Raw genomic sequence first — 19419 nt, forward strand, 5'->3', positions numbered from 1 at the left:
CTTCCTCATTATTCAAGCAGGCTACAGCAGGCTAGAAAGCAAAGTTATTTTTTAGAAATTGGTGTAAAGTTCCTGCTTTCCCAGCCCCAGACCTTACACATGTGCCCTGGCCAGGCATCGAACTGTGACCTCCTGGTTTATAGGTCAATGCTTAACCACTGAGCCACACCAGCCGTGCCATCTTAACCATTTTTAAATGTGCAGTATAGTGGCATTAAATACATTCATAAATGTTGTGAAAGCATCACCACCATCCATCCCATAACTCTTTTCATCTTGTAAATATAGAAAACTGTCCCCATTAAACAATTTCCTACTCTCTTCTTCCCCTGCTCTGACCACCACTGTTATACTTTCTGTCCTAATGATCTGACCACTCTTCATTCCTCGTATCAGTGGAATGATCTAGTATTTGTCTTTTTGTGGCTGGCTTATTTCACTGAGTGGTAAGGTTCATCCATATTGTAGCATGTGTCACAATTTCTTTTCTTTTTAAGGCTGAATTTCATTCCATTGTATGGATTTGCCACATTTTGCTTATCCATTCATCCATCAATGGACACTGGGGTTTCTTCTTCGTTTTAGCTATTCTTTTGTGAATGATGCTGCTGTGAACATAGTGTACAAGCACATCAAACGTGCAGCGTGCGGGCCACATGTGGCCCACAACAAATATTTTTGCAGCCCAGCCAATATAATGGTATGTAAGAAACATTTTAATAAAAATTTCATAACTTAATTTTTACAATATCCTGTTATACATAATTATTAATAACATGACTGATTACTATCATCGAGTTGCATTCATTTCCCTCACGTGCCTTATGCGCAGGCGCACCATTTCCCTCCACTAATACCAGCAGTGAATAGTCTAGCAGCCGATGGCCACGTCATTAGTCTTGTACTGACTTATTTGGTGTGCGCAACAAGAAATATTCCACTTTCAGAGAACAAGAAAAATAAGTTTATTTGCGTGATACTTACTAATTTGTGCAGTTATTCAGTGTCTGGTAAGTTAATGTTCAAGAAAAAAATATTAATTTTTATTAAGATGTTCTGTTATTTTATGTGAATGACAACTCATTTATTTGAACTCTTTGTATTCAAAATAAACCTACGTTTCTATGAAAATTGAAGCTTTTGTTTTTTTTGCAGCCCATATACACTTAAACCTTGTTTATTTGGCCCCTGTTAGCCTTTGAGTTTGACATGCTTGGTGTACAAATTCTGAGACCCTGTTTTCAATTTTGGGGGGTATATACCCGGTAGTAGAATTGCTAGATTATATGGTAACTAGAGGCCCGGTGCACGAAATTCGTGCACAGGGGATGGGGGTGTCCGTCAGCCCAGCCTGCACCCTCTCCAATCTGGGACCCCTCGAGGGATGTCCGACTGCCCGTTTAGGCCCGATCCCGGTAGGATCGGGCCTAAACGGGCAGTCGGACATCCCTCACACAATCCAGGACTGCTGGCTCCCAACTGCTCGCCTGCCTGCCTTCCTGATTGCCCCTAACCGCTTCTGACTGCCAGCCTGATCACCCCCTAACCACTCCCCTGCCAGCCTGATTGATGCCTAACTGCTCCCCTGCCAGACTGTTTTCTTCTAACTGCCCTCCCCTGCAGGCCTGGTCACCCCTAACTGCCCTCCCCTGCAGGCCTGGTCACCCCTAACTGCCCTCTCCTGCAGGCCTGGTCCCCCCCAACTGCTCTCCCCTGCAGGCCTGGGTCCCTCCCAACTGCCTTTCCCTGCAGGCCTGGTCGCCCCCAACTTCCCTCCTCTGCTGGCTTGGTCACCCCTAACTGCCCTCCCCTGCAGGCTTAATCGCCCCCAACTGCCCTCCCTTGCAGGCCTGGTTCCTCCCAACTGCCCTCCCTTGCAGGCCTGGTCCCTCCCAACTGCCCTCCCTTGCTGGCCATCTTGTGGTGGCCATCTTGTGTCCACATGGGGGCAGGATCTTTGGCCACATGGGGGCAGCCATCTTGTGTGTTGGAGTGATGGTCAATCTGCATATTACTCTTTTATTAGATAGGATAGAGGCCTGATGCATGGGTGGGGGTCAGCTGGTTTGCCCTGAAGGGTGTCCTGGATCAGGGTGGGGGTTCCCTTGGGGCGTGAGGCGGCCTGGGTGAGGGGCCTGTGGTGGTTTGCAGGCCGGCCACGCCCCCTGGCAACCCAAGCGGAGGCCCTGGTATCTGGGGTTTATTTATCTTCTACAATTGAAACTTTGTAGCCTGGAGCGGAGCCAAGCCTTCTGCTTGCTCTGTGGCGGCAGCCATTTCTGTTGGGATTTATGTATCTTCTATAATTGAAACTTTGTAGCCTTAAGTGGAGGCCTGTGCTGGCCAGGGTGTGCGGAAAGCTTGGCTTCCTCCATCACCGGGGGCAACCCTAGCCTCCTGCTCTTTCCAGCTCCATGGCTGCCGCCATTTCTGTTTGGGTTTATGTATCTTCTATCATTGAAACTTTGTAGCCTTGAGTGGAGGCCTTGGCCGGCAAGGGCAGGCAGAAAGCTTGGCTTCCTCCATTGCCAGGGAAACCCAAGCCTCCCTCCTGCTCTCTCTGGCTGTAGCCATCTTAGTTGGATTTATTTGCATATTCGCTCCTGATTGGCTGATGGGCGTGGCTTGTGGGTGTAGTGGAGTGATGGTTAATTTGCATATTACTCTTTTATTATATAGGAGGATTCCATTTTTAACTTTTTGAGAAACTGCCAGCACTGCTCCATTGTATATTTTTACCGATGGTGCATGGGGTTCCAGTTTCTCCATATCCTTGCCAGTACTTGTTATTCTGATTGGTGTGAAGTGGTGTCTCTTTATAGCTTTGATTTTCATTTTTCCTAATGATTAGTGATACTGAGCATCTTTTCGTGTGTTTATTGGCCTTTGTATATCTTCTTTGGAAAACTGTCTTTTTAAGTCTTTGCCCATTTTTTAAATCTGGTTGTTGTTTTTCTGTTGTTGAGTTTTAGGAGTTCTCTATATATTCTGGATATTAACCCATTATCAGATATAATATGCAGATACTTTCTCACATTTTGTGGATTTTCTTATCACTATTTATAGTTTCCTCTTTTTAAAATTCTTTTTCAATTACACTTGACATACAATATTGTATTATTTTCAGGTGTATACCCCAGTGATTAGCCACATATACTAGTAACTTACTAACTGGTCATTCCAATAACCCTAGTTCCCATCGACACCACACATCGTTATTACAGTATTATTGCCTGTATTCCCTATGCTGTACTTTACATTCCCATGACTATTCTGTAACTACCAATTTGTCCTTCTTAATCCCTCCACCTTTTTCACCCGTTCCCCAACTCTCCTCCCTTGTGGCAACCATTAGTCTGCCCTCTGTATCTATAAGTCTGTTTCTGTTCTGCTTTTTCTTCTATTTTGGTTTTTAGATTCATTTGTTCATAGATATGTATTTATTGCCATTTTGTTTTTCGTATTTTTTTTATTTCTTCCCCCTTCTTCTTTCTCTTCCTCTCCTTAAAGAACACTCTTCAACATTTTATGTAATACTGGCTTAGTGGTAATGAACTCCTTTAGCTTTTTCTTGTTTGGGAAGCTCTTTATATGTTCTCTGGTTCTAAATGATAGCTTTGCTGGATACAGTAAACTGGCTTATGTTGGGGAAAGAAGTCTCATAACTAAAAGTTCTGAAGTAGGGCTGGCCCCAGCTGGTTCTAGTCTGAGCTTCATGGTGCCATCTGGGGCTTGTGCCCTACCTCTGTCTGCCTCCCTCTGTCAGTGGGTTTTGCAACCAGCTCCCTGGGGATAGAGGACAAAATGACAGTGAGTACAACATATTTCCCCCCACACACTGTCTGAAGGATGTGTCCCCTACATTCCCAGCAATAAAACTTTTAAATTTATTGTGTGCTTATTTCTGATTGGTCACATGCCTCTCTCTGTACCAATCTTGAATTAAAGGGATGAAACACACTGATTTGTATTAAGCCCGTTGGGACCCAAAGATGGAGTGGCATTAGTCCCATTCAGACACATCATGGTTTTGGTTTTTCAGGATGCTGGTAACAGGAAGGTGTGGGAGGCGGGGGTGGATGCTAAGTGGCAAACAGCAGACGTCACTGTACCAGCTGTATTCCAGAATGTCGTGTTCTTTTTCTTCCTCCAGTTCCGTTTCCTTTTTGATAGAAGACAGCAGGGAAAGTCAGTCAAGACTGTAGCCTTATGTTACCTTGCAGTAGTGTCTGAACAAGTACCGGCAGATCCCCCTGTTGAGAAGTTCTTCAGCCGTAACTTCCAAGTTTTGGTACTTACCAATTGTGCTCTGTCTTTAAGATTATGACTTTGAAAAGTCATACTTGATTTTACTGGCTAAACATTTGGCACATGTCTAATTTTATGTTTATGTTTTAATAAGTACAGGACAAGAGACAGAGACTGAAAACAGTAAAATAGAAACACATGGACCCTTTTTAAAAAATACTGTGTTCTGTTTAAGATCTGTTTGTTCAGTGCTCTTGATTAAATAAATGATAATACATTCACACAGTACATGAAGCCAGAAAAAAGAACGGTGAAGGAGCTCTCAAATATAGGAAGTGGAAAGAGCATAATGCAGAAAGTATATCTATTTTTTGTGTAGATTTTGCTATAAACTTGATGTATCTTAATGAACCAACCTAAAATTATAAGGCAAAATAGCACTTATATACAAAATTCATAATGTAGTAAAGTAATTCTAACAGATAGCATTGTTTGAATCACAAATAAGTGGCATTATACATTTTATGTCAAAAGTTAAAAAAAAAAGTTAAAACAAGAGGCAGAGCCCGCATTCCCACACAGACCGGGAGCGGTGTGTTGTTCAAGCTCAAACTGCAGTTCCAGTCTCATGTTCACACCTTGGCACAGTGCAAAGGCAGCGTCCGCGTCTCAGAACCATTGAACTTCAGTTGAGATGCTTCCCCCTCACTTTAGCTTGGGAATGATGCATCTGCAATATAATGACATGCTAAAAGGCAACTATCAAGAGAAGAACCCAACAGAGTTTTATAAAAGCCTTCTAAGAATTACTGTGTTCAGTTAAACTCATGTCTGGGGATTAATATTAGTAATTTGGCAATATATTTGTGTGAAGACATTTTCAAAGATGAAATACATAAAATCTTATTATAAATCAGCATTAACAGGCAGTTAAGTAAGGAAGAACTAAAAATATCTCTTATTGACATACTAGATGCCTGGTGCACGAAATTCGTGCACGGGTAGGGTCCCTAGGCCTGGCTGGCGATCAGGGCTGATCTGAGGGACGACTGGTGGGGCGACCGGGGGCCCCTGCTGGCACCTGCCTTGGCCAGCCTGGCACTGCCCTCTTGCCGGCCCTGCCCCCCGCTGCTGCTGCCAGTCGCCTCCCTCTGCGGGACAACTGGCAGGGCAATTTGGGGGCCCTAGCTGGCACTGGCCTTGGCTGGCCTAGGGCCTGCGGGTTGGGGGCAGCTCCTGCATTGAGCATCTGCCCCCTGGTGGTCAGTGCGCATCATAGCAACCAGCCGTTCCGCCATTTGGTCTGTTTGCATATTAGGCTTTTATTATATAGGATGACATGGTCTTATATATAGAAAACCCTAAGGAATGACGCTAAGAAAATTTTATTCACAATAGTGTAAAAAAAATTAAAATACTTGGGAATAAATTTAACAAAAAATTTGTAAGACTTGCACATTAAAAATATAAAATGTCATTGAAAGAAATCAAAGAAGACCTAACAAGTTGAAAAATACCCCACGTTCATGATCAGAAGGTGTAATAGTATTCAGATAGCAATACTCTACCAACTGACCTGCAGATTCCACACAGTCTATCATAATTTCAGCTGCCTTTGTTGTAGAAATTGGCAAACTGATCCTAAAATTCATATGGAAATGCAAGGGATCCAGAATGGCCTAAAAAATCTTGAAAAAGAACAAAGTTGGAGGACTCACACTTCCCAATTTCAAAACTTACTACAAAGCTCCAGTAATCAAGGCAGTTTGATACAGAGAATCTAGAAATCTTTGTATTTATGGTTAGCTGGTTCCCAGCAAGACCGTTCAATGGGGAAAAAACAGTCTTTTCAACACAAGGTGCTGGGACAGCAGGGTAGCCACATGCAAAAGAATGAAGTGGGATTCCTGCCCCATACTGCATACAAATATTAGCCCATAGTGGACGATAGACGGAAGTGTAAGAGCTAAAACTGTAAACCTAAGGAGAAAACATAAGAGTAAATCTTCATGACTTAGATGAAGCAGTGGTCTCTTAGATATGGCCCAAAGCACAAGCAGCCAAGGAAGACGGCGATACTTCAGGTTTTATCACAACGAGAAACTCGTGAGTTTCCTGGGACACCAGCAAGAAAGTGAAAGACAGCCGTTGAGTTGGAGACTATTTGCAAGTCACAGAGTTGATGAGAGATGTTATTCAGAACAGACAATTCTGAAATAAGGAGAAGATTTGAATAGCTATGTGTCTAAAGGGCCAACAAAGTTATGAAAAGGTGCTTAACATCATTAGTTCTTGGGGAAATCAAATCCATGATGAGATACCATTTCACACCCACTAACAAATGTTGGTGGGATGTAGAGAAATTGGAACCCTCAGACCTTACAGGTATGTAAGTTGTAAAATAGTGTAGCTGCTTTGGAAAGTAGCCTGGCAGTTCTTCAAAAGGTTGAGCATAGTTACCATGTGACCCAGCAGTTAGAGAATTGAAAGTAGATGTCCATACAAAAACTTGTATATGAACGTTTATAGCAGTATTATTCATGATATCCAAGAGGAAACAACCCAAATGTCTATTAGTGGATGAGTGGATAAACAAAATGTGGTACATCCATGCAATGGAATATTATCCTATACTAGGGGCCCGGTGCACGAAATTTGTGCACTGGGGCGGGGTCCCTCAGCCCAGCCTGCCCCTTCTCACTGGGAGCCCTCAGGGGATATCCTACTGATGGCTTAGGCCCGCTCCCTGTTGGAGCAGTCTGGCCTCCCTTTGCGGGAGGCGACAGGGCTGATCAGGGGAAGGCACCAGCCCCATCACCCCGCTGCTGCAGCCACTGCCAGTCACCGCAGCCACCAAGGTGTTTTCATTAACATGGACTCCAGTCCCTTCACCATGAAAAAATGACAACTTTCTTTAGGCATTTTCAGATGTGCCTTTCATAAGATATGACATTTCTTTTTTTTTTTTTTTTTTTTTTTTTTTTTTTTTTTTTTAAATATATTTTATTGATATTTCACAGAAAGGAAGGGAGAGGGATAGAGAGCTAGAAACATCGATGAGAGAGAAACATCGATCAGCTGCCTCCTGCACACCTCCCACTGAGGATGTGCCCGCAACCAAGGTACATGCCCTTGACCGGAATCGAACCCGGGACCTTTCAGTCCGCAGGCCGACGCTCTATCCACTGAGCCAAACCGGTTTCGGCATATATGACATTTCTTTATTTTTCGTTTTATCCTCACCTGAGGATATGTTTCCATTGATTTTTTTTTTCCCCTTCCCTCCGATTCCAGATTGGCCACTTCCCAAGCCTACAGCCTCCACCCCAGGCTGTAGGCTTGGGAAGCAAGCACCCGCCCCCTGCCCCTCTGATGGCAGGCTCGGCCTCTTCCCAAGCGTTCAGCCTCCGCCATCTTTATTGGTTAATTTGCATACTCACTCTGATTGGCTGTGGGCGTAGCGGAGGTACGGTCAATTTACATATTTCTCTATTAGGAAAGATAATAAAAGCCTAATATGCAAATCAACCGAACGGTGGAACAGCTGGTGGGACAATCGGTCGCTATGATGCGCACTGACCACCAGGGGGCAGACACTCAACACAGGAGCTGCCCCCAGCCTGCAGGCCCCAGGCCAGCCAAGGCAGGTGCCAGTGGGGGCCCCGCCGGTCACCCCGCAGAGAAAGGTGACCGGAGGTGGCAGCGGGGGGTGAGGGCGGGGCCAGAGCCAGGCTGGCCATGGTGGGTGCCAGCAGGGCCCCCCCCCCCCCCATCGCCCCACTGGTCACCCCACAGATCGGCCCTGATCGCCGGCCAGGCCTAGGGACCCTACGCGTGCAAGAATTTCATGCACCGGGCCTCTAGTTCAGTCATAAAAGGAAATGAAGTACTGACATATGCCACAACATGGATGAGTCTTCAAAACATCACACTAAGTGAAAGAAGCCAGACAAAGAAGGACATATATCGTATGATCCATTTACATGCCATGTCCAGAATAGACAGTCCATAGAGACAGCAGATTAATAGCTACCGGCGACTCCGGAGAGTAATGGGAAGTGACTGCTAGTGGGTGCAGGGTTTCCTTGTGGGACGGTGAAAGTGTTCTAAACTGAGATGGTGGTGATTGTTGCATGACCCTGTGCATTATTCCAACAACCACTGAATAAATATACTTAAAAGAGTAAATTTGATAGTATATAAAGTATATGTCAGAAAAGCTGTTATTTAAAAAATGAGCATTAACAGGTGAACATTTGTAATTGATTTTGATGATAGAGAACACTGACTTGGAGCCCTGATTAAGCAACTGTTATTTACCCCAAAAAGAATTCTGTTTTTCTCATTAGCAGACCAGTGTTACAAAAAAGGTACTGAATTATATTTTGAATTCTATCAGTAAATGTGAACATTTAATTTCTCTCTCTTTTTGGCAAAAGTACCTCATTATCCCCCTTGATTTATCCTCTTGACCCATGAAGTTTAACGTATTTACTATTTTGCCTTTGGAGAAAAAGTGTGCTAGCCCTGGCTTCAGCTCATCGCTTCTGCCTGTTACTCCCCTCCTTCCAGTCCCAACTCCTCTCTTTGAGACACCGCTTCCGTGACCCTTCCTTCTGCAGGAAGCCTTGCTTAAACCAAGCCAAGGAACGGTGTGCCTCTTTTGTTTTCGAAGTGCTTTCCACAACCTTTCCAACAGCAGCAGCCATGCGTCGTTGTTTGCTCCCAGGTCTTTATTCCACACGGGACCCTGGGGCTCTGGCAGGCAGGGACTAGCTTGTGTGCATTCTTGTAATCCCTGGTGCCACAGGAGGGAGTGGCAAGAAATACTCACAGTGATGAATAGCAAGGACCTGAAACCAAGATTACTCTACCCAGCAAAGCTCTCCTTTAGAATTGAGGGTCAGATAAAGAGCTTCACAGACTAAAGGAGTTCATCACCACCAAACCAGGATTACATGAAATGTTGATGGGTATTCTTTAAGAAGAGGAAGAGGAAGCCGAAACCGGTTTGGCTCAGTGGATAGAGCATCAGCCCGCGGACTGAAGGGTCCCAGGTTCGATTCCGGTCAAGGGCATGTACCTTGGTTGCGGGCACATCCCCAGTGGGAGGTGTGCAGGAGGCAGCTGATCGATGTTTCTCTCTCATCGATGTTTCTAGCTCTCTATCCCTCTCCCTTCCTCTCTGTAAAATATCAATAAAATATATTTAAAAAAAAAAAAAAAGAGGAAGAGGAAGGAGATGGAGGAGAAGAAAAAAAATAGATAAAAAATATGAACAATAAAGTTGCAATAAACAATATCTATCAACAGTTGAATCTAAAAATCAAAATAAACTAACAAGAAATCTAATGAACAAAATAAAATGAATAATAAAATAGAATCAGAGGCATGGGGACATGGAACAGACTAACAAATCTCAGAGGGAAGGGGGTCGAGGGGTTGGAAAAGATTAACCAAAGATCTTACGTGCATTTATGCATTACCTGTGGACACAGACAATAGGGTGGGGAAGGCTTGGGATGGGGCGAGAACCGGGTGTAGAGGAGTAATGGGGAGCGGGGAGGGGAACATCTGTAATACTCTCAGCAATAAAGATTTAAAAAAATACATGTTTAAGATGTTTGGTCTGTATGGTCAGGCTGCCCGCCAGAAGAACTGACTGCATGTCCATGTGAATTTTGGGGGCGGGGGAGGCGTGCAGGAGGCAGCTGATCAATGATTCTCATCGTTGATGTTTCTCTCTCCCTCTCCCTTCCTCCTGAAATCAATGAAAATGTTTTTTAAAAAACTATTAGGACCTTTGAATGTGTGCTACCTCTGCTGGGCTATAATATAGCTTCAGTAGAGAAATCTATAATAATAAAAGCATAATATGCTAATTAGACCAGACAACCTTCCAGACGAAGCCGGGACTGCGAGGGAAGCCCAGGTCCCAGGTGCTGGAGGGAAGGCCAGGTCTCGGGTACCAGAGGGAAGCCTGTGCCGGCAACCGGGGGAGGGAAGGCCTACTCTTGGACGAATTTCGTGCATTGAGCCTCTAGTATGGTTATAAGGCTCAGTAAAGAGAAAGCCAGTCTCAGAGCTCAAACAGAAAGGATTCCTGCTTTCAATAATTACACAAATAACTTCTCTACCATGTTTTATGCACTGTGAACAAGAGAGAAAACGATAACAGTTCCCCTGCCTTCAGAAGCGTGGAATCTCCATTGTTACAGTTCGGTCCTCAGTTCCTGTCGAAGGCCAAGCCCTATCTCCAGAAGATATCATTGATAAGAATCACAGGTTTCAGGTGTAGCCCCGCCAAACACGTCAGATAGTGGAAATATACTGATAGTTCTTCCTTGGCCATCACACACATTTTCCCTTGGAAAATGGAATAGACACCACTCAGCCAGAAAAGATGTTTTTCAGGTCATTAAATCTGCAAACATGCCTAAGAAATTAAGTAAAAGGATGCTAATTCTGATGAGTGTGGAGGAAGGATGGACCTTCTTGCACTCTTTTCTTGGTGGCATAAAAGTAGATTGTATTGTGTAAAGTAAAACTGGTTAGACAGGTGATGGTATATTGTTTGATGTTAAAAGATCTTTTGAATGAATTGTTATGCTTTTCTTTATTCCATCTCATTCATTTATATCTATTTCCTCAGGGCCCACTGGAGGCCAAGTACTCTTCTAGATAATATTCTTAATTTTGACATTGTGTGTCTCTCTTATCTTTTTTTCCCTTGTCTCCCGACTGGTTTTACTCAAAATTTATCAAATAAAGGCTTTTAAAAAGAAAGAACAGCCCTGGCTGTTGGTAAGTGGTTAGAGCATTGGCCTGAGAACCAGAGGGTTGAGAATTTGAATCCTGGTCAAGGGCACGTACCTGGGTGCTGGTTCGATCCCCCGTCCTCGTTGGGCGCATGGGGGAGGCAGCCAATCTATGTGTCTCTTTCACATTGATGTCTGTTCTCCCACCTCTCTCCCCCCCCTCCCTCCCTCCGCCTCCTCCATTCCCTCCCTTACCCCTAACACTCTCTCTAAAAATCTGTGGAAAAATATCCTCAGGTGAGGATTAACATCAACAACAAAAGACAAAACAAAGCAAATCAATTAAAAATATTAAATTTTGACAGTCCCAGTCTAAGGAAATAGCTAAGAAAACCCAACATCTTGGAATATTATGTAGCCCCAAAGAATTTGTAGTAACATGGGAGTAATGTTCACACTATAATAAGTTAAATCAAATGTAAAATTATACAAATAGTGTGAATTCAACTATGTGTTTTAAAGCATAAGAAAAAGACCAGGTGAAGCAGACCAGATTGTTGTAGTGTTCACTGGCGGTAGGTCATGGGTGATTTGCCTGCTTTCTTCCTACTTTTCAGATCTTCTTCAGCTTCTTATAATGGGCATAAAAATAGAGGGAAAAATAAACTTTAAATACTAACAAAATATTTTGTATCTGTTTTTTGTTGTTAATCCTCACCGGAGGATATATTTTTTCCCATTGATTTGTAGAGAGAGTGAAAGGGAGGGAGGGAGGGGAAGAGAAAAGAACATCAATATGAGAAAGACACTTCACATGGTTGCCTCCTGCACACAACCTGACCAGGCATCAGACCCGCAACTCAAGCACATGCTTCGACCAGGAATCAAACCTGAGACCTTTCAGTCCTCAGCGATGCTCTGATCCCTGAGTACACCTGCCCCTTTTGTTTTAGACTACAAGGCATGGAGGGAGGGATTTAACCGTTTAACTGTTAAATCCTGAGCATTCACTATTGAAGAGTGGGAACTATAGAAGACAGGACACTTAATTGTGTATATAGTTTTGGGCTCATACTAAAATTTAAGTAATACTTGAATTTATATACAAACTAGAGGCCCGGTGCACGAATTTGTGCACGGGTGGGATCTGGCCAGCCCGCCCCGATGGGGGCGGGGGTGATTGAGGGCGGGGTCGGCCGGGGTGGGGGGTCGTGGGTGGTTGGCAGGCTGGCCCTGCCCGTGGTCGAACTCCTGGTTGAGGGGACAATTTGCATATTAGCCTTTCATGATATAGGATGTCTGAGTTGTTTGTTAGCATTTGTTATGAATATGTGGGTCAGATTTAGTAAGATCATAAATAATAAGTCATAAGTAATCAGTCATCTCAGGAGTCGATACCAAACCAGTGGGTCATCCTGAAGTGTTCTGATTGATAGTGTTCTGTGGTCACTTGGTTAGTGTGTACCAGTTTATGAATTAATATGTTTAGTAGGCGATGTATGTGTAAGTATGTGCGAAATAGTGTATGGAACTTGTTATTTATGCTTGGTCATTGAAACTGGTCCAATCTGACTTTAGGAGAATGACATCTTCCTGGGCTGGGAGAAAGGAGCTTACAAGAAATGGGGAAAGAGTAAGAAGAAGTGCTCAGATCTAACTCTGGAAGAGATGAAAAAACAGGCTGCTGTCCAGTGTCTTCGATCTGCATCTGATGAAGTAAGTTTATATTTTATTTCTGATACTTAAGAGAAAAGGGGTGTTTAAAAGTTTACAAGTATAACATCTTGACTCAAACAAACCTTAGAAAAATTATCTACTTGTTATCTTACCATGAAACATAAACATTATTACTTTTTTCTTTATGGTATTTATATAATATATTCTTTTATATGTATCATTGTAATTAGAGTATACACAAAAATTTTATATCCTTTTCTCCATTTGACATATAGACATCTTGTTAATATATATCTTTATTCTTTTTAGTGTCTAAGTTATATTTCATGAAATAGTATTCTAACAGCAATATAATACACTTCTTATTGCTGGATGTTTAGCTTACTCTTGATTTTGTTGTTGTTATGCTCTCCAGGATATTTTCATGTGTGACTTTTTCCTTAGTTTATATTATTTCTTTTTAAAAAAATTTTTTATCCAAGGATATCCTATATAATAAAAGGCTAATATGCAAATCAACCAAACAGTGGAACAACCAGTCGCTATGGTGCACACTGACCACCAGGGGGCAGATGCTCACTGCAGGAACTGACCCCTGGTGGTCAGTGCACTCCCACATGGGGGTGCCACTCAGCCAGAAGCCCTGAGTTGGGCTTATGGCTGGCGAGCACAGCAGCAGTGGCGGGAGCCTTTCCCGCCTTTGCAGCAGCGATAAGGATGTCTGACTGCCGGCTTAGGCCCGCTCCCAGACTGCGAGAAGGCACAGGCTGGGCTGAGGGATCCCCCACAAGTGCACAAATTTTGTGCACCGGGCCTCTAGTATGTATATGTATGTATGTATATATATATATATTTTTTTTTCTAATATATTTTTGTTGATTTCAGAGAGAAAGGGAGAGGGAGAAAGAGATAGAAACATTAATGATGAGAAAGAATCATTGATTGGCTGCCTCCTGCACGCCCCCATTGGGGATTGAGCCCACAACCCAGGCATATGCCCTTGACCAGAATCGAACCCGCGACCCTTCAGTCCTAGCTGGGATATATTACTGATTTTTAGAGAGAGAGGAGGGGAGAGGGATAGATAGAAACATCCTTAAGAACCATCTTTAATCAGCTGCCTCCTGCACGCCCCCTGCTGGAGATCAAACCCACAGCCTGGGCATGTGCCCTGACCTGGATTTGAACCAGTGACCTCTTGGTTCATAGGTCAATGCTCAACCACTGATTCACACTGGCTAGGTGAGGATATGTTTTTGGGGTGTTTGTTTTTTTTTTAATATATTTTTATTAATTTCAGAGAGGAAGGGAGAGGAGAGATAGAAACATCAGTGATGAGAGAGAATCATTGATTGGCTGCCTCCTGCTGTCCCCCACTGGGGATCGAGCCCACAACCCAGGCATGTGCCCTTGACCAGAATCAAACCTAGGACCCTTCAGTCCACAGGCTGACGCTCTATCCACTGAGCCAGACCAGCTAGGGCGAGGATATGTTTTTTTGCTTATAAGAGAAAGCGAAAGAAACATATAGGTGAGAGAGAAACATTGATCAGTTGTCTCCCATATGTGCCCTGACTAGGGATTGATCCAACAACGTTTTAGTGCACGAGATGATGCTCTAACCAACTGAGCCACCCAGCCAGGGCTATATCATTTCTTTTGTATGTATTTCTAGAAGCGGAATAACAGTTCTCTAACATTTTAAAAACACTGTATTTGCTTCTGATTTATAAATTTTTGTTTGTATATTAGAAAATATTATGATTATTTTATTAATCTTTTAACGTTCTATATAATAAAGATGTAATATGCAAATTAATGCTCATGCCATCACAAGATGGCTGTGCCCACAGCAGAGGCAGGGTTCCCATAACGAGCGATCAGCAGGGACCTGAGGCTGCATGGCGTCGGGCTGGGGCAGGGGACCTGAGGCCACACCCCCCACTGGTGGGGCTTGACAGGGGACCTCAAGGCCCGCCCCCCTGCCCAGCGTGTGCCGGGGGACCTGAGGCTGCACCCCCCGCCCAGCGGGGCTTGGCAGGGGACCTGAGGCTGCACGCCCCCGTCCAGCGGGGCTTGATGGGGGTGGGGCCGGCTGATTCTGGATCTCGCCCAATGGGGGTGGGACTGGCAGGGTCTGGGTCTCGCGCGATTTCGAGGTGCATGCGGGTGGGCAGGGACTTGACTCTGGGTCCCACGGTGCGCCCCAGACTCTGACCGAAGGAAGATTTTCATATACATTTTACCAATTTTCTTTAATCTCTGACACTTCTATTATAGAGAAAGGGCAAATAGCAATATTAAAATACTTCCTCTAATTAATTCCCTTTTAATGTGCACGAATTTCGTGCACCGGGCCACTTGTTTCATATAAAATACTTCTCATGTCCTTCAACATTCTGAAATAACAAAGTAATTTATTTATTTTTATTTTTATTTTTTAAAATATATTTCTTTACTGATTTCAGAGAGGAAGGGAGAGGGAGAGAGAGATAGAAACATCAATGATGAGAGAGAATCATTGATCCCTGCCTCCTGCACGCCCCCTACTGGGGATTGAGCTCACAACCTGGGCATGTGCCCTTGGCCGGAATCGAACCTGGGACCCCTCTTTTGAGTGCATCTGCTCTTCATCCGCCTTTGCCAGTTCAGATTTTTATCCCCTCCCCTTTTATGTTTTTGTTGCCACAAATTATTCCTGTTATTCTGTAAGTTTTTTTGGTGATGTTATTCATAGTGTTGTGATCTTATATTCTTTATTTTAGGTAGAATAACTCCCTTGAATATTTCCTGTAATGGAGGTTTTCTGGTGATAAAATCCCTCAGCTTCTGTATGTCTATGTCTGAGAATGTCTTTATTTGTCCACATTTAAAGGATAATCTTGCTGGATATATTATTCGTGGCTGGTAATTTCTCTCTTTCTGATGTTTGAATATTTGGTTCCACTCTCTTCTGGCTTGTAGGGTTTCTGCTGAGAAGTCGGATGAAATTCTGATAGGTTTTACTTTGTAGATCACTTCCTTCTTTTCCCTGGCTGCTTTGAGAATTCTTTCTTTGTCATTAATTTTTGGCAGCTCTAATACCAAGTGCCTTGGAGAGAGCCTCTTTGGATTGAGGTAACTAGGTGTTCTGTTTGCTTCTTGGATTCGAGGCTTTAATTCTTTCCATAGGTTTGGGAAGTTCTCACCCACTATTGTTTGAATAGACTCTCCATTCCATGCTCCCTCTCTTCCTCCTCCAGCATTCCTATAATTCTAATGTTGCTTTTTCTGATGGAGTCAGATAGTTCTTGTAGAGCTCTTTCATTTTCTTTATGTCCAGGCCTCTCTCTCTTCTTCCCTCTGCGGCATTTCTAATTACCGTCTTCAACATCACTAATTCTTTCCTCCATCTGGTTGGCTCTGTTTTCTAGTCTCAGTAGTTCACTCTTAACCTCTAATTGCATGCTTCATTTCTGAGATTTCTGATTGGTTCTTGTTAAGTTTTAATCTCTTTAGCAAAGCACTCCTTTTGTTCATTGATCTGCTTTCTGAGTGCATTGAATTGCCTGCCTGTATTTTCTCGCATTGTTGCGTATTTTCGGAACTGCCATCTTGAAATCTCTGTCATGTGTATCACACATTTCCATGTGTTCCAGCTTGCTTTCTGGGCAGTTTTCATTTTCTTTCTGATCATCCTGTTGCTGTGTTATTCCTGGTATTTGGTTCTGCTTTGCTTGGGTCTTTGCTTTTCTGTCTGTTACTGACGAGGTCTTTCTGCTGCTTCCCAGTAGATGGCGCTGACTCGCAAGGTTTGCTCCTCTGTGACCTCCTAGTCTTAACCTCCACAGCCTCCCTAAGACACTCTGCTTGGTGGGTTTGTTCTACCTTCCCTGTGACGGCGACCCCTGGCCTCCATGGTGCCCCAGGCACCCCTCCTGGGCATCAGTCACAGAGGCAAACTGCAGTCCTCCTGCAACAGCTCCTGGCTTCAGATAACACGCTCCGGGACGCAACTCCAAGGACAGCGGGAGGCGAGGTTTGGGAGTTGAAGCAGTGGCGGGGCTCTGTGGCCGTTTTTGTTTGAGACCCCGCCGCCCTGCCTGACAGGGAGAGCCACACGGCAGAGCCCTGTGCTCTGTCAGGCGTCTGCGGACCCAGACACGGTTCGCGCCCTTGCAGCTCCCTGCCCGGCTGCCCTGTGCAGCGCGCTCTTCCTCCCGGCCGCGAGCTCCAGGCTGCAGGGCTGTGTCTGTCTTCGGGCCGCCTGCGCTTCCATCTCCTGCTTTACGCCCCGTTGCCCACCTTTAGGTGTTCCAGTGCACGGGTCTCCTCGGCGTGCTTCTGTGTTGAGCAGGGATTTCTCTGTGGAATTATAGTTGGTTAACTTGTTGACATTTCAGTAGGAGAGGCCAAGGGCTCTCTCACGCCGCCATTCCTCTGATGTCACTCTCTCGCATTCTTGAATGCCCTGTGGATGTGGTATACTATTAAAATGTAATTTTAAAGACTATGTAATAGTTTATATTGTAATTGGGAAAGCAAATAAAATTTCTCATTGGCAGCTCCAAGTGAACAGTTTGGAGCACCTGCCAGGATGGGAGGGGACGATGCCCTTTTTGCTTCTCACTGGCTGTTACGATAGCCCAGGGGTCGAATGATTAACATGCACACACACGTAGGATGCTGTGATGGTCAAGGACAGGAAACAGACGCCTGGTGGGTCAAGCTTGCTTTTTCTTTTTTTAAATGTATTTTCATTGGTTTCAGAGAGTTAGGGAGAGGGGAGAGAGAGAGAGAAATATCAATGATGAGAGAGAATCATTGATCGGCTGCTTCCTGCATATGCCTCACTGGGGATCGAGCCCGCAACCCAGGCCTGTACCCTTGACTGGAATTGAACCCAGGACCCTTCAGTCTGTAGGCTGATGTTCTATCCAGTGAGCCACACCAGCTAGGGCTAGAGCTTGTTTTTAGGCACAGAGTTAAGCAGTAAGTTCATTGTTTCTTTGCCATAAACAATGAGAGCAAGTATATATACTTCTATGTTGTATTACTATCCAGGACAACTAAATACAGGTGTGTGGAGGAGACAAGCATGAGAAAGAATGTCTAGTCCCTAGTTGTGTGAAGGTTGTAGCGTGCAGACTGTTAAACAGCCCGCAGCCGTGGTGCTGAAGGCAGAGGCGGAGGCGACGCCTGAGGCTCGGTGCTCTGCCCTGGGACTGGCACTGGCTTCAGAAACACAGTGACATAGGCCTGTGTACAGAGCAGCGTGCAGCAGCGCGCGTGTCAGCTGACGCTGGGGTTAGGTTCATGATCTGGAGGAAGTGGAATAAAACGGCCATCCTCATCCCACCTGGAACATTATGGTAAGCAGTCTTTCCAATGGCATTGTGTAGGAGGAGCGTGTTTATGACTAATAGCTGCCATGGGCTGTGAGAGTGTTTTTAAGGAAAGAATAATTCTCTTTTGGCCCATCTCCCAGCCTCCCTCCGTCCTGTCTCCCTAGAGAAAGCTGTGAACTGATGTGGATAGAATGTACTTATCATCGTTACAATTAGCTGTTTTCATGTAATCTTGCTGCTTAAATTGCTCACACTGTGTAACGCCCGTGTTTCTTGCTTAGGATGTCTGTAAAACTTGTGCTGAGTCATTTTGAGTGAAGTCAGTGGGGCGAAGTTCTATTTTTAGCCCCTGCAGGCCCAGGAGGGCGAAGGGGGAGCAGTCCCGTGCACCTGTTCGGTGCTGCCCACCTAGGCAGACTCAGTTCCCGTCTCAATACTTCGGCCACGGAATAAGTACAAGGTTGCTACAAAATACACTCACTTTTCTTGTATATGGTGAAAGAGTTTCTTTCCTCTATGAGAAATAGAGAATTTTTAAAGTTTAAAAGTTTACATAAGCAAAAGGTTGTTTGCTTGTGCCTGTTTGCAACATTCGTTTTTCTTTAAAGCTGGCTCTTACTCTTGCCCTCCCTCCTCCCTCCTCCCATTTTACCCTGTGTCTGCTCAGCGACTAGCATCCTGCCCGTGACCCTTAAAGGAGAACAGGGCCCGTGCGGCCTGCTCTCTGCTGCTCCTCGGGCAGTCATGGGGCCCGTTTGGGAAAGAAAAATCACCTTGTTTTCTTCAGACCATGAGCGCCTCAAGGACTCAGATGAACTTGTTGTGATTTCTCACTGACGTGTTTTCTTTTTCTTTTTTTCTTTTTTTAAATATATTTTATTGATATTTTACAGAGAGGAAGGGAGAGGGAGAGAGAGCTAGAAACATAGATGAGAGAGAAACATCGACCAGCTGCCTCCTGCACACCTCCCACTGGGGATGTGCCCGCAACCAAGGTACATGCCCTTGACCGGAATCGAACCCGGGACCCTTCAGTCCGCAGGCCGACGCTCTATCCACTGAGCCAAACCGGTTTCGGCTCTTTTTCTTTTTAAGTTGATTTTAGAGAGAGGAAGGGGGAGAGAAACATCACTTGGTTGCTCCCTCACACACCCCAATCGGGGATGAAACCCACAACCCGGGTATGTGCCCTGACCGGACACCAAACCCTCGGGTATGTGGGGGGAGCCAGCGGCCAGGGCTGCGGTTTTTCTTTATATGAATGTGGCACCAGACCTTGTGACGTAGGCAGCGAACAGGATGGTGGCTTCCAGCTGTACGGAGGGCACGTAGGTCCTTAGGCTGCCCATCAGCAAGGTGCTGTGCCCCTGGGAAGACAGTGGTTTTTTTCAGTAAGTGCCATTGCATAT

The 19419-nt window shown here is 44.7% G+C and overlaps 1 protein-coding gene across 3 annotated transcripts in view; it reads left to right on the plus strand.

Annotated features, from left to right (window-relative positions):
- The window catches only part of KIAA0232, a 70901-nt gene that overhangs the window by 29741 nt on the left and 21741 nt on the right, over positions 1 to 19419 (plus strand). For all 3 annotated transcript variants that reach the window (XM_080665846.1, XM_080665848.1, XM_080665847.1), the window contains exon 3: positions 12585 to 12722. In XM_080665846.1, coding sequence (XP_080521972.1) covers positions 12585 to 12722 — 138 coding nt within the window. The remainder of the gene's footprint in view (positions 1 to 12584; positions 12723 to 19419) is intronic.

This window comes from Plecotus auritus (assembly GCF_963455305.1).
Source record: "Plecotus auritus genome assembly, chromosome: 1".
Classification (NCBI taxonomy): domain Eukaryota; kingdom Metazoa; phylum Chordata; class Mammalia; order Chiroptera; family Vespertilionidae; genus Plecotus; species Plecotus auritus.